Here is a 12,903-nt window from a genome sequence, read left to right as displayed (position 1 = left end):
CCCCCCCCTCAAAAAAAAGTTTCACAGACTTTCCTGCCTGGCCTGGCTTTGAACCACAATCCTCAGATCCCAGCCTCCTAAGTAGCTAGGAGTATAGGTGTGAACCACCAGTGCCCAGCTCCTGGAGTATTTTTTTTTTTTTTTTGCCAGTCATGGCGCCTGAATTCTGGGCCTGGGCCTTGTCCTTCAGCTCTTCAGCTCAAGGCTAGCGCTCTACCACTTGAGCCACAGCGTCACTTCTGGCTTTTTCTGCTTATGTGGTGCTGAGGAATTGAACTCAGGGCCTCATGCATGCAAGGCAAGCACTTTACCACTGAGCCACCTTCCCAGCCCCTGGAGTATTTTTGTTTTGTTTTGTTTTTGCTGGTCATAGGGCCTGAACTCTGGTCCTGGGCACTGTCCCTCAGCTCTTCAGCTCAAGGCAAGCACTCTACCACTTGAGCTACAACACCACTTCTGGCTTTTTCTGTTTATGTGGTGCTCAGGAATCGAACCCAGGGCCTCATGCATGCAAGGCAAGCACTCTACCACAAATCTACCTTCCCAGCCCTGGAGTAATTTTTTTTTTATCCTGTGCAAAATGATTTTGGAAATCAGTGAAGGATGTTACAAAGTTTAATACAGAGCCGAAAACCAAGCATTTATTGTTTGCAACCCAGGGTCTTCAAAGCCAGGGTGGTAGAGCTGAATGGAATCTGTGAGGTCCTAACATTTAGTTGGGGACTGAGACCCACAATCACTGCCTGACCTGTTCAAAATTCCCCTAGGGAAGCTGCCATCCCTTGACCAAGTGTGGCTTCATTCTCATGTCAGTCTTAGAAGGAGGGTGACACACAGACCCTTGCTTTGCCCACACATGAAAATTCCCTGGGGGCAGAGGGCCAGCCAGTGCCCTGGAAGAAGACAGAGGAGGGGACCTGTAACCAACTTCCAATTGCTCTCAAGGTTTCCGGATCAGATTAGGAAGCATGACTTTGGATACAGGGCAAGCTGGAGCCAACTCTTCAGGGCTGTCCCTTCCAGTGGTGTCCACCCGGGCTGCCCTCTAATGACTTCTTCCCTCTCCTTAAAGATCAAAGCATTTCACGCTGTACATTACCCTTTGGAGAACAGGCTTTAGGCTCTGCAGATGGTAGAAGCCCAAATTATGCATGCCACATGTACATTTGTGTGCTGCAGGGCCCGTGTGCATGGCACACACACATCATCCAAGCACGCCACAACCTGAGACGCACACACTTGCACGTGGATGCCTGGTGCCTGCCCCACCAAGTATCTTTTGCACAGAGCTGCCTTGAAGCTGCTCTTTTTTGCCTGGCTCTTTTTTCTCTCTTCCTGGGTCCTCAGGTGTGAGCCCAGGATGGTTTCCATGGCGTGCCCGGCTCCCCGCCGTGCCTGGGCCTCCGGGGCTCCCCAGCCGCTGGAGCCTGGGGCACGCCCTCTGTGTGCGGGTGCATGCATGCTGGCTGTGGGCGTGGAGCTCTGCTCACCGCTCTCATCTGGAAGCACTGCTTATGGCTGCCAGCCTGGGGGAGAACTCGCCTTTGCGAAGTTAGATAACAGGCCGGGTGCTCTGTCAGAGGATTGGAGCGGTGGCTCCACGTGCTACAGCTGGCACAGGGCCAGGTCCGCCCAGCCAAGCAGCGGGAAGGGAAGGCCTGGCTGCAGCCGGAGCTGGCAGGTGGCCGAGCTGGGGGTGGACAGTCGGGCCAGGCTGGGGCTGCCCATTGGCTGCCTCGGGCTCCCACCCCGCCTGCCTCTCGCTAGCCTGCGGCTCCCCAGCCAGCCCCAGCCCCTGCCTCTCCAGCTGCTTCTAAACTCCCAGAGCAAGCACCTCCTGCCGGGCCATGTCTAGCTGCGACCGGATCGGAGTGGCCCCTGCCATGGACATGCCTGAGGTCCTCAAGTCGCTGCTGGAGCATACTCTGCCTTGGCCAGAAAAGAGGGCAGGTAGGAGTACAGGTGGTCTGCACCTGAGCAAGCTGCCCACGGGGTGGGGGGGGGGCAGGCTGAGGGACAGTACAGGCCAGGCTGGGGAGGCCCCCCAGCAGGGGTCTGCTGCTGGGGCCCATCTTGAATAGAGGAAGCGGTGCAGTGCAGAGACAGGACCCAGGCAAGTGGGGGGGGGACTCATACCAACTCTAGGGCTACCCCCAAGCCTGCTGGCTTTGCAGAGAGCAGGGCAGTGTGCAGCCATTGACAGGTGCTGTGCCCACGTGGGACAAGGACAGGACAAGAGTGCTGGTTGAAAGACTCCAGCGGTGTGCAGCTGGCTGGCCCAGCACCCTCCCTGGGGACACCGAGGTGGGCACTGGAGTGGCAGTGGTAGGTCTGGGAGTGGAGCCCGAGTGTGGAGAAGAGGCTTTTCCATGCTTGCCACTCTCTGGCTCGCTCGCTGCCGGAGGGCTGAACTCAAGTCCCGGCTGGGCTGGAAGCTGTTATGTAACAGGACCACAAGGCTGGAAGCTGGCGTTCCTAGGATACCACAGCAAAGCAATGGAGGAGGGCGGGGAGCACAGGGCAGCCATCCTGCCCGAGAAACCTGGGCGCCCAAACAGTTGAAGGAATGCTCAGGCCGAGTCCTCATGGCTCGACTGCCTTCCTGGCTTTCTCACATTTGTCTTCTCTGTTGGTGGTGCCTGAGATGGAGTCCAGGCCTCGCCCATGCGGAGCACAGCCCTGCATCCGACAGAGCGAACCCTGACCACCTTGTTGCAGGAGGGGCCCCAGCTCTGTGCTGCCTGAGTGTGACTTAGGGTAGTGGGCATGGCGAGGGGCTTCTCTCCCGGGACCTTTCTCAGGCCTCGACCTCCTTCTGCTCTACTGGTTCCTCATAGATCTCATCACTCTGTCTCACAGGGCTTCCCTCCCCAGGACCCCCAAACTTTGGAGCCAGAGGACAAGCCCTGGCCTCCTCTTGCAGGTCAGGAAAGGGGTGGCAGCGAGCTCTGGAGAGACACCCCACACTTCATGGTAGCGTGCAGAAGGCTCACACGCATCTCAGGGCCCCAACCTCTTAGACGACAGCTGTATTCTGTTTGTTTTTCCCTCCCTTTTGGTTCAGGGCCTCATGTGTGCTAGGCAGGTGCTTTACCATTTGAGCTATGCCCACAACCTTTTTATTGTTTTAGTTATTCTGCAGGAACACTTTCAGTTTTTGCCCAGGGCTGGCTTCTGAGATTTTTTTTTTTTTTTTGTCAGTCATGGGGCTTGAACTCTGGACCTGGGCACTGTCTCTCAGCTCTTCAGCTCAAGACGAACGCTCTACCACTTCAGCCATAGCATCATTTCTGGTTTTCTGGTGGTTAACTGGTTAGAAGTCTCCTGGACTTTCCCACCTGGGCTGGCATGGAACCGTGATCCTCAGATTGCAGCCTCCTGAGTAGCTAGGATTACAGGCGTGAGCCACCGGCGCCCAGCTTAGTGATTCTTTTACTAATGTCTGCTATGTAGCTGGGATCAGATGTGAGCCACCATGACTGGCTTGTTGGCTAAGATGGGCTCTCATTAACCTTTTGCCTGGACTGACCTCAAATTACATTAATCCTGATCTCTGTCCATCTCCCGAGAAGCTAGGATTATAGACAGGAGCACCACACCTGGTTTACAGCTATGGTTTCTAATGCTGAGGCATCTCAGCTGCTCTCCTGGGCTGGCTACAGAGGATTTTCTATCCTCTAACACAGACTACCCCATCAGCCTCATCAGCAGCCAGCATGCAAGATCCCAGCTGCTTATAGGATAAGCCAGTTTTCTTGGGATTGGCCTGCAGCATGAGCCCCTACTCGAGTCCACGTCCATAAACAGGCTATCTCTGACTTTCGTTTCTCTGGGTGCCCAATCAGGTGGATCCAGTTGGCAAGTTTTCCAAAAGTTAAGGTAGAGTGTTCTCTTCCTGATCTAGGCATCAGGTAAAGCTGGCACAGCTCACACCTGGCCCTACCCATGTGTCCCAGGATGCCCCATGCACTGCAGGCAGGGCCAGCTCCCGGCTGGGCAGTAAAGGGTTTTTGAGGGCGACTGAGGGCACCCTCAGAGGAGGCTAGCAAGGGCTTTGAGTATGGCAGCAGCTGTTGGTCACTGGCTCCCAGCTGGTCTGCTGAGCTCTGGACAGCTGAAGAGGCCCTGCCTGTCACTACACATGGACAGTCAGGAACAGTCAGGGTTCAGCACAGGGAACTTGCCCAGGATTTCAGGCTGAGCTTTGCCAGGAGCTGGACAGCCCTGGCTGAGAACGAGTGCTGCAGGCTGGAGGAGCACAGGCTAGAGTCTAAGGTCATCTCCTGTCACAGCAAATAGCCACCCCCTGCGCCAATGGGAGAGAGAGAAGCGCGTGGAGGAGCCCCAGGCATCACAGTGCCCCATTTGCTCCCCTGCCCTCCTGCTGCAATCACTACTCTGCAAAACACCTGCCCAGGAAGACAGCGGGAGCACAGTTACCAGGCTGAGCCAGTTTGCTAAGCTGTCCAGTGACAAGTACTCTATATGTTTTGTTTTTGTGCCAGTACTGTGACTTGAACTCAGAACCACTGTCTCTTAGCTTTTTCACAAAAGGTTGTCACTCTATCACCTGAGCCACAGCTCTACTTCGGCTTTTTTTCTTTGTTGGTTGTGGGGCTTGAGTTCTGGGCCTGGGCGCTGTCCCTGAGCTCTTCAGCTCAAGGCTAGTGCTCTACCACTTGAGTCACAGTGCCACTTCCGGTTTTCCAGTGGTTCAGTGGAGATAAAAGAATCTCACGAACTTTCCTGCCCGGGTTGGCTTTGAACCATAATCCTCAGATCTCAGCCTCCTGAGGAGCTAGGATTACAGCCATGAGCCACTGGCACCTGGCTTACTCTAGGCATTTTAAATGTTCTTATACAACTTATATTTCCACTATTCTGGCTTTGGCCTTGGTGGCTTTGGCCTGGGCAGCCAGTAGGTTGCCCTGCGCCTTGGGGTAGGAAGCAGGCTTCCGGGCAGACCTTGCATGTCCCTTCTTTCTCCAGCATGGTTTAGGTCACGTACAGCGTGTTGCTAGGCTCCAGTGGATAGGAATTTCAGTGTGAGAAATCCCAGGTGTGCTCATGGGATGGCTCTCCCTGCAGCCACATGTTCCATTTTCTAGTTCCGAGACCCACGCGGGTCCACCATGTGGGGTGTCCCGGTCCCTCACCCTCTAGTTGCTCCTGGGCCTGCTGCAGCCTGCCCAAACCTGTTTCCTTCCTGTCCCTGGAAAAATAGACTTCCTCCAGCAGCACGGACCAGATCCAAGACTCACACTTAGCTTTCTGGTGGCCCTCACTCTGAGCCCTAGAGCAACCAATTTTCCATGTCCATCAAATGAGTGGGTCTGGGCCCCAAGCCCTAATGAACTGTCTCCCTTCTCTGCTCTGGGTCCTGATCTCTAACGACCACTTACTATCCCTGCTCCTTCATTTCCCCCAGTGTCAGTGCCAAGTGCTGGGTCTCTTCCCATGCTCACTCTATCTCCTGCTTCTTTCTTCTCCGGCTTCTGGAAAAGCCGTGCGTCTCTAAGCCATACTCTCATCCCATGGGCTCAGAGTTACAAGGTCAGCACCCCCACTCCTCCTAGCACCCCCTCCCACACCAATTTCTGCTATCTCCATTCACTCAGGTCTCCTGGAGGAGCTATGGAGTATGAAACCATACTTTGAAGTAGAGTGAGTCAGGGCTCTGCTAGGGCCTGGGGAGACAGCAGGGGCCTTGGAATGAGAAACAGGACAGAAATCCTGATTCTGCACTTCTGGCCAGGCATCCTCCCTTCCCTTTCCCCTCTCTATTCCCAGTCCTGGAACAGGGGGAGGGGTGCTGAATACCTGTGCCAAAGGCAGGTATTCAGGTAAGACCCTACCTAAAAATAAAACCAAATAGAGTTGTGGTTTAAGTGGTAGAATACCTGCCTAGGAAGTGGGAGAACCTAACTGCTAACCCCAGTACTGCCAAAAACAAAAACAAAGAGCAGTAGATGTTTGGCGTGTGCTGTTAGCTCACACCTGTCATCCTAGCTCCTCAGGAGGCTGAGATCTGAGGACTGCTATTCAAAGCCAGCCTAGACAGGAAAATCTGAAAGGCTCATACCTTCAGTTGACCACCAGGGAACCAGAAGCAGAGCTGTGGCTCAAAGTGGTAGAGCATTAGCCTTGAGCAGAAAAGCTCAGGCACAGCTCCCCAGCCGCACAACCAGCGCTCAACCCCTCCTGAGTTCAAATCCCAAAACCAACAAAAGAAGAAGTGAATGTTTTCAGTCTGTATGCACAAAGCTTGTAAATGTGTTAACTTTCTTGGGGCATCGTATGGGGGTCCCTGCTCCAGACAGGCCAGCTCAGCAGAGGACACAGGCAGGTCCTCAGGGGATGTGCTGGGGGAGAGCAGAGCAGGGATCTCGCCATGCTCCTCTCAGCGGAAGGAGACAAATGCGCTGAGGCTGCATTCTGTGGCCTGGGTTGCCCCAAGCTTGCCTTAGTAGAGGCACAGGCGAGGACTCCCCCGCCTGGGAACCCATGCAAAATCCACGTTTGCTTTCAGAGAGGAGGAAAGGGGCCAGGCTGCCTGTGTGCAGGTGTGTTGTTTCCTTACTCCTCACTGCAGCCATCTAAGGATGTATCTGCTCCATTCTTCCAGAGAGAAAATGAACTCAGAGCTTGGTCTCCCTCCAGTGGGAGGGCCAGCCTCCTCTTCCTCTGCCAGTCGTAGGGGCCTTGAATGCTATACCTCTTGGTCAGCCAGTCATTTGTTATTTGTTAACTGAGCAGCTGCTACACTTGTGGCTGAGGCTTGAATGAGACAAACACCGTCCTTGAGAGTCAGCAGTCAGGGAAGCAGGACTGGGGTGACATTTAAGCTAAAGCCCAGAGGATAAGGAAGAGACAGCTACACCAGGGACTTTCTGGCCAGGAGAGCAGTGTCTGCAAAGGCCTATTTGTGATGCAGAAAAGAATAAATATATCAGAGAAATAAAAGGCCATTGTTGGGGGGGGCAGGGAGACATGGTTCAGGTGGTAAGCTATTTTGCCCAGCAAACCCAATGCTCTGAGTTCAAATCCCAGTATCATCAATAAAATTAAATAAATGTGAAATTAAATAAAATAACCTGGGTGCTAGTGGTTCACACCTATAATCCTAGCTCCTTAGGAGGCTGATATCTGACAATTGTGGTTTGAAGCTGGCCTGGGCAGAAACATCTGTGAGACTCTTATCTCCAATTAACCAACAAAAAGCCAGAAGTGGATCGACTGATAGAGCATTAGCCCTGAGTGAAAAAACCAAGTAAATTGGGTGCCAGTGGCTCATGACTATAATCCTTGCTATTCAGGAGGTTGAGATATGAGGACTGCAGTTCAAAACCAGCCTGGGCAAGAAAGTCCATGAGACTCTTATCTCCAATTAAAAACCAAAAAGCTGCAAGTGGTGCAGTGGCTCAAGTAGTAGAGTCCTAGCCTTGAGCACAAAAGCTCAGGAATAGCACCTAGGCCCCGAGTTCAAGGGCCAGGATCAGCTGGGAAAAAAATTTTTTTAAGCCAATAAGAGTGAAGTCTTAAATTCAAAGTGCTAATACCAGCAGCACATGCACATACACACACATGCGCGCATGCGCACACAGAGTAGATAAATAAGTAGACAAATAAATGGCCATGAAAAGTAAGGAGAAGGTGGTTAAGAGCTCAATGGGTGAGAGACCACAGGGCTTGAAGATTAGGCTGAGACATCCCTGTCCCTATTGACTAACCTTGGGGGAGTGACCAGGGAAGAATGAGATATTCCAAGAACAACCTCGAGAGAGAACTGTCGTAAGAGTTCACTTTAATAACTGAGCTCTTGCTATGCACCAGGCACTGTCCTCAGCACTGTGCCCAAACTGACTTGACTTCCGATACACACAGCAAATTTAGGAAGCCTGGAAGCAGGAATCTGGTGCTGGCGGCTAGGCTCTGAGCCTAGCCTGAACCCTACTAGTGCATCACCAGCAGCGCTGGCGGGAGGTAGCTGTACAGATCCTGAACTGGCTTGGAGAGGTGGACGCATCTGGAAGTGGCACTCTTGGGCCAGCTCATTTGTAATCCAAACCCTGAGAGTGCATGCGATTGCAAGCCAAACAGGAAACTGGTACTCTAGAGTGTGCTAAAGAGATGGGCAAGAATTTAAAAAGGGCCTCCACCCACCACTTTTCCCTTGGAACAAACTGACACCAAGGTACAAACCACAGAGCCCAGACTCGGCAGCCACAGGTATGCAGGCTAGAAAGGAGAGCTGCTGGCAAGGCCGGTGCCAGGGAACTTGCCCTAAGCACGGGTCATGCTTGTTATTCCAGATTCCACTCTGAGTCAAACACAGCGACTGTTATTTAGCGTTAATAATGCTCCAGATGTATGGGAGTTGGCTCTGAGAGGTTTTCTTAACCCTTCTAGCAGCACCAACCAAAACAAGTAAGCAAGCAAATATTTACTGGGTTCCTACTCTGAGCCAGGCATTGTGCCTGCCTATCCTTGGTACTGAAAAGTTCACAGACGTCTGGGCTTTGTCAGAACTCAATGGCAACCTTAATGTCATCTTGCTTTTAAACATCCCAGGCTCAAGTCTCGTGCTCTGAGCCATTAGAGGCTGACTATAGAGCCGAAGATATCATTATGGGTTATCTGATCAGTGACTCCCGTGCTGGTGAAAGTCTGCATAGGGTCAATTGAACCAAGGTTTTAGTTAGCAGATCTCAGGAACTTAAAGTCGGTCCAGTTGTGCAAACTGGACATTGCTCATCCCATTCTGGCTTTAACTTAAGATTCTATAACCCAACCTTGGGTTCACAACCTTACCCTCACCCCCAAAATAATCCAAGTCCTGATTCACTATCATAACCAAACTGTAGCAGTAGGATGCCCACCTGCTTCATCCTGTGCAGCACTGCTCTAGGCTGGCACCTGATGCTGTTGATCACAGACAATCACTGCCACCCAGCGAGGAGATATCTTCACCTGTGTTTTAAAGAGGAAAATAACTGAGGCTTGGATGTCAATCACCCAAGGCTGCAAGGGCTGGTTAGCAGTGAAAGGAGACACTCCCAGACTTTCATCCCAAGTCACTACTGCCCCAGGACCCATTCTTCCTTCAAAGCCACTATGTATAGACCCATCCCTACAGAATATGCTGATGCCATTTTGTACCTTTAAGGTCTTTTTTTTTGGGGGGGGGGGTCGGGGCCTGGGCGCTGTCCTTCAGCTCAAGGCTAGCGCCATACCACTTGGGCCACAGCGCCACTTCCGGCCTTTTCTTTTTGCTTATGTGGTGCTGAGGAATCGAACCCAGGGCTTCATGCATGTGAGGCAAGCGCTCTACCACTGCGCTACCTTCCCAGCGCCACCTTTAAGGTCTTAACCAAGCAATACATTCTTCTTATGGCATTTCTCTGTGGGGCTCATATACTATAGAAATCAGCTAATTAGCCAGGCACCGGGGGAGCTCACACCTGCAACCAAAGCTAGTGGGTAGCCTTACATCTGAGGATTGCAGCCTGAAGCCAAGTGGGGCAGGAAAGACGATGAGACTCTTTTGTTTGTTTGTTTGTTTTTTTGGGTCCGGTTGTGGGGCTTGAACTCTGGGCTTGGGTGCTGTCCCTCAGCTCTTCAGCTCAAGGCAAGCACTCTACCACTGAGCCACCTTCCCAGCCCCACGATGAGACTCTTATTTCTAATTAACCACCAATGACCAGGAGTAGAACTGTGGTTCAAGTGGTGGAGCGTTAGCCTTGAACAAAAAAGCTTAGGGACAGCACCCAGGCCCTGAGTTCAAGCCCCAGGACAAGGACACACACACACACACACACACACACAATTTAGCTAATTATTTCTCATATTTATTCCTCTCCTAAGAGAGGAGTCACAGAGGTACTCTCACATTACTGACGAAAGCAAAGGTAGAGGGAAGACCCTGGAGATTCTTCTGGGGTCCGCTGGAGGAGGAAGACACTCATGGCCCCCACTGTAAGTCTGGGTGTAGTTCTCTCCATAGCTGTGAGGCACAAGAGGGAACATGTTTGTAATGTCTCCACACACCAGTCACCCTTGGGTGATGCAGGGGAAAATCCCCTCTCAGGAAAGTGTCAGTACATGTTCGGTTTCAAGACCTCAACTGCCAACTTCACATCTCCCCAGTGTCACTTGCTCCTTCAGTGATCTGCTCAGGTTGATGGGTGGAATAGTGATTTTGAGTAACTATAGCTAAAACAGAGAGGATCTGCATCTTCATAGAAACAAGTACCTTGCTATGCTCATGTTATCATTGATCTTCCTCTCAATAGTATCATATTAGCCATGAAAATGTGCATTTAACATGAGCCCAGAAAGCCCCACCATGGCCACATTAGCTTTTTTTTTTTTTTTTTTAACAAGCTTCATTTGTTGCTGAGGTCCATTTCTTTGGAATGTCCTTTGCAATTTGTTGCTAGAAAGATCTAATTGAGTTTCTCCTAAAGGTACCTTCACTTAGCCATGTATAAAATTCTTACCAGTAATTTTGCAATCTGTGTTTTCTTTTTTTTTATTTTGGGTCCAGTTGTGGGGCCTGAACTCTGGGCCTGGGCGCTGTCCCTCAGCTCTTCAGCTCAAGGCTAGCGCTGTACCACTTGAGCCACAGCGCCACTTCCGGCTTTTTTCTTTTTGCTTATGTGGTGCTGAGGAATCAAACCCAGGGCCTCAGGCATGCAAGGCAAGCGCTCTACCACTGAGCCACCTTCCCAGCCCCTACAATCTGTGTTTTCTGTACACACAGATTTGCTCTTGCCAAGGTGGATTTGTACCCAACAGTTTTAGTAAAATTGGGAAACATACTGTTCACAGCAGGCTTGCAATTGTGCATTTGTACACACTGGTTCATGGAAATGTCGTAAAGCAGATCCTGCCCTCTCTCCATCTGATTTATAAGCAAGAGGAGCCTGCACTTACCACATTCAGAGAAAGACCAAAGTTTACTGCAGCAGGGAGAGCTTCAATTTTGGAGTCACACTCCAATTATCTTGTCCCTTTCACCACCCAGAGTCCTTCAAATTTCTTGTCCTCAACAAATTGTAAAATTCTGGTTTCACCTTTTAGGATTAAAACCAAGAAAGCTGAGTATAGCTAGGGTTAGAGGCAGAGTATGTTTGGTATTTTAAGAGGTACAAACTTGTTTTTTGTCCGAGATCAGGACTGGAACTCAGTTATTTGATGCTTTTATTCATTGGCTGGCACTCTACCACCGGAGCCACGCCTCTAACCTCCAGGTACAAACTTTTGAGCACTAAGGGCAACTTCCATTTATGCATAGCTTCACATTTTAAAACCTAAGGCACAAACAGGGAGTACTTACGTTTTAAGTGAATGGCTGGTTCTCACATAAAACGTGAGATTGGAGCTGGCTCTGATGGCTCCATGGCTGTCACCCCAGTTGAATCCTGAGATAGGAACTCCTATCTCTCATTAACCAGAAAGCAGGAGTGGAGTTGTAGAGTGGCAGCCTTGAGCAGAAAAACCTCAGGGACAGCGCCCAGACCTTGAGTTCAAGACTCAGTGCGACCCCGACCCTGGGGGCGGGGGGATAGGTGAGATGGGGACCTTTTACAAAGGAGATTTAAAAATGTATGTATTATTCTAGGAAAGGAAGAGACTCCCGAGTTGTTTGGGGCTGGCTGTAGATTTCCCTAGCCCAACCTCTTCATTTTTATGGCTGAAAAGAACCAACTCAAGCGGAGGACCTGGACTTTCCCAAGGTCACTAGCTAGTGGGGGCAGGGGGAGACGGAAGTGAGGACCGAGGGGGGGGACGGAAGGGTGGACCCGGGGCCCCTCCACGCCCCCTCCACGCCAGTGTTTATTCGGCAGCCACGCCCTCTCCAGAGCCCGGGATCAGTGGGCAACCTGACACCGGCTCCCGCGGCGGCCAAGCCCGCGCCCGCCCTCGCCGCGACCCGGCCCGGCTGGCCGCCTGCCCTCGGCCAGCCCCTGGGGCGCGTGGGAGGAGAGCAGGCCGGGCCTGGTGTCCCCATCCCACGACCTAGGGCAGAGTCCTCGGAACAAAAAGGCCCGGCCGGGCCAGGCCAGGCCCCGGCCCGCTCCTCCCGCCCCTCCCCTGACGGGCGCACGTGCGAAGCCTCGTGCAGGACGCTGGCCCCGCCCCTGCCCCCCCATTGGCTGCCCCGCGCCTTCCCTCCCCTCCCCCCGCAGCTAGACTCGGCTGCAGCTCCACGTGACCCGCGGGGCCGGCCGCCGCTCGCAGCTCCGCCTCCCTCTAGTGGCGCGTCCTGGAGGGCTGAGAGTGGGACCAAACGGAAAGGAGGCCGCGGTGGTCTGGGAGAAGGGCGAGGGTTAGGAAAAGAGAAGCGAGAGGGACGTGATTGGCCGCGCAGGAAGCGGCTGCTGCCGAGGAAGGCCCATGGCACAGATATTTAGCCCGCGCCAATCACGAGTCTGGGGCGGGCGGGGCTGCGCTCCTCACCTGGCTCCGCACGTGTCTTGCTCTCCCGGCTGTCTGGCCAATCCCGCCTCGCAAAACTGTGCCCGCCTCCCATAGGATAGACCAATTAGGAGCCACGCTCTGGGGCCGCCAGCCGGGCCTCATGAATAATGAACGCCCCAGAGTCAGTCGGCGGGCGGGGCGCGAAGGAAGGGAGGCGGGGGTGCGGCGGCGCGCTTGCGCAGTGCCGCTCCTGTCGGCAGCTGCGGCAGGTCGCTCGGCTCCGGCCCATCTCGGGGGGCGGGCGGGGGAGGCGAGGCGGGCGAGCAGGGCACGGGGCACGATGTCCGACGCGGGCGGCGGGAAGAAGCCGCCTGTGGAGCCGCAGGCAGGACCGGGTCCGGGGCGCTCAGCTGGGGATCGGGGCCTGCCAGGGTCCTTCCCTCTGGTCCTGAAGAAGCTGATGGAGAACCCCCCGCGCGA

General features: G+C 53.2%; 1 protein-coding gene across 1 annotated transcript in view; it reads left to right on the top strand.

Annotated features, from left to right (window-relative positions):
- Positions 1-1,795: 1,795 nt before the first annotated feature.
- Tef (thyrotrophic embryonic factor) overlaps positions 1,796-12,903 on the top strand; it is a 26,276-nt gene continuing 15,168 nt past the window's right edge. The window contains exon 1 of the mRNA XM_013024903.1: positions 1,796-1,950. Coding sequence (XP_012880357.1) covers positions 1,848-1,950 — 103 coding nt within the window. The 5' untranslated portion in view covers positions 1,796-1,847. The remainder of the gene's footprint in view (positions 1,951-12,903) is intronic.

The sequence above is a fragment of the Dipodomys ordii genome, unplaced genomic scaffold, assembly GCF_000151885.1.
Source record: "Dipodomys ordii isolate 6190 unplaced genomic scaffold, Dord_2.0 Scaffold79, whole genome shotgun sequence".
Lineage (NCBI taxonomy): Eukaryota > Metazoa > Chordata > Mammalia > Rodentia > Heteromyidae > Dipodomys > Dipodomys ordii.
The sequence above is the reverse complement of the archived record's forward strand: the minus strand, read 5'-3'. Positions and strand labels throughout refer to the sequence as shown.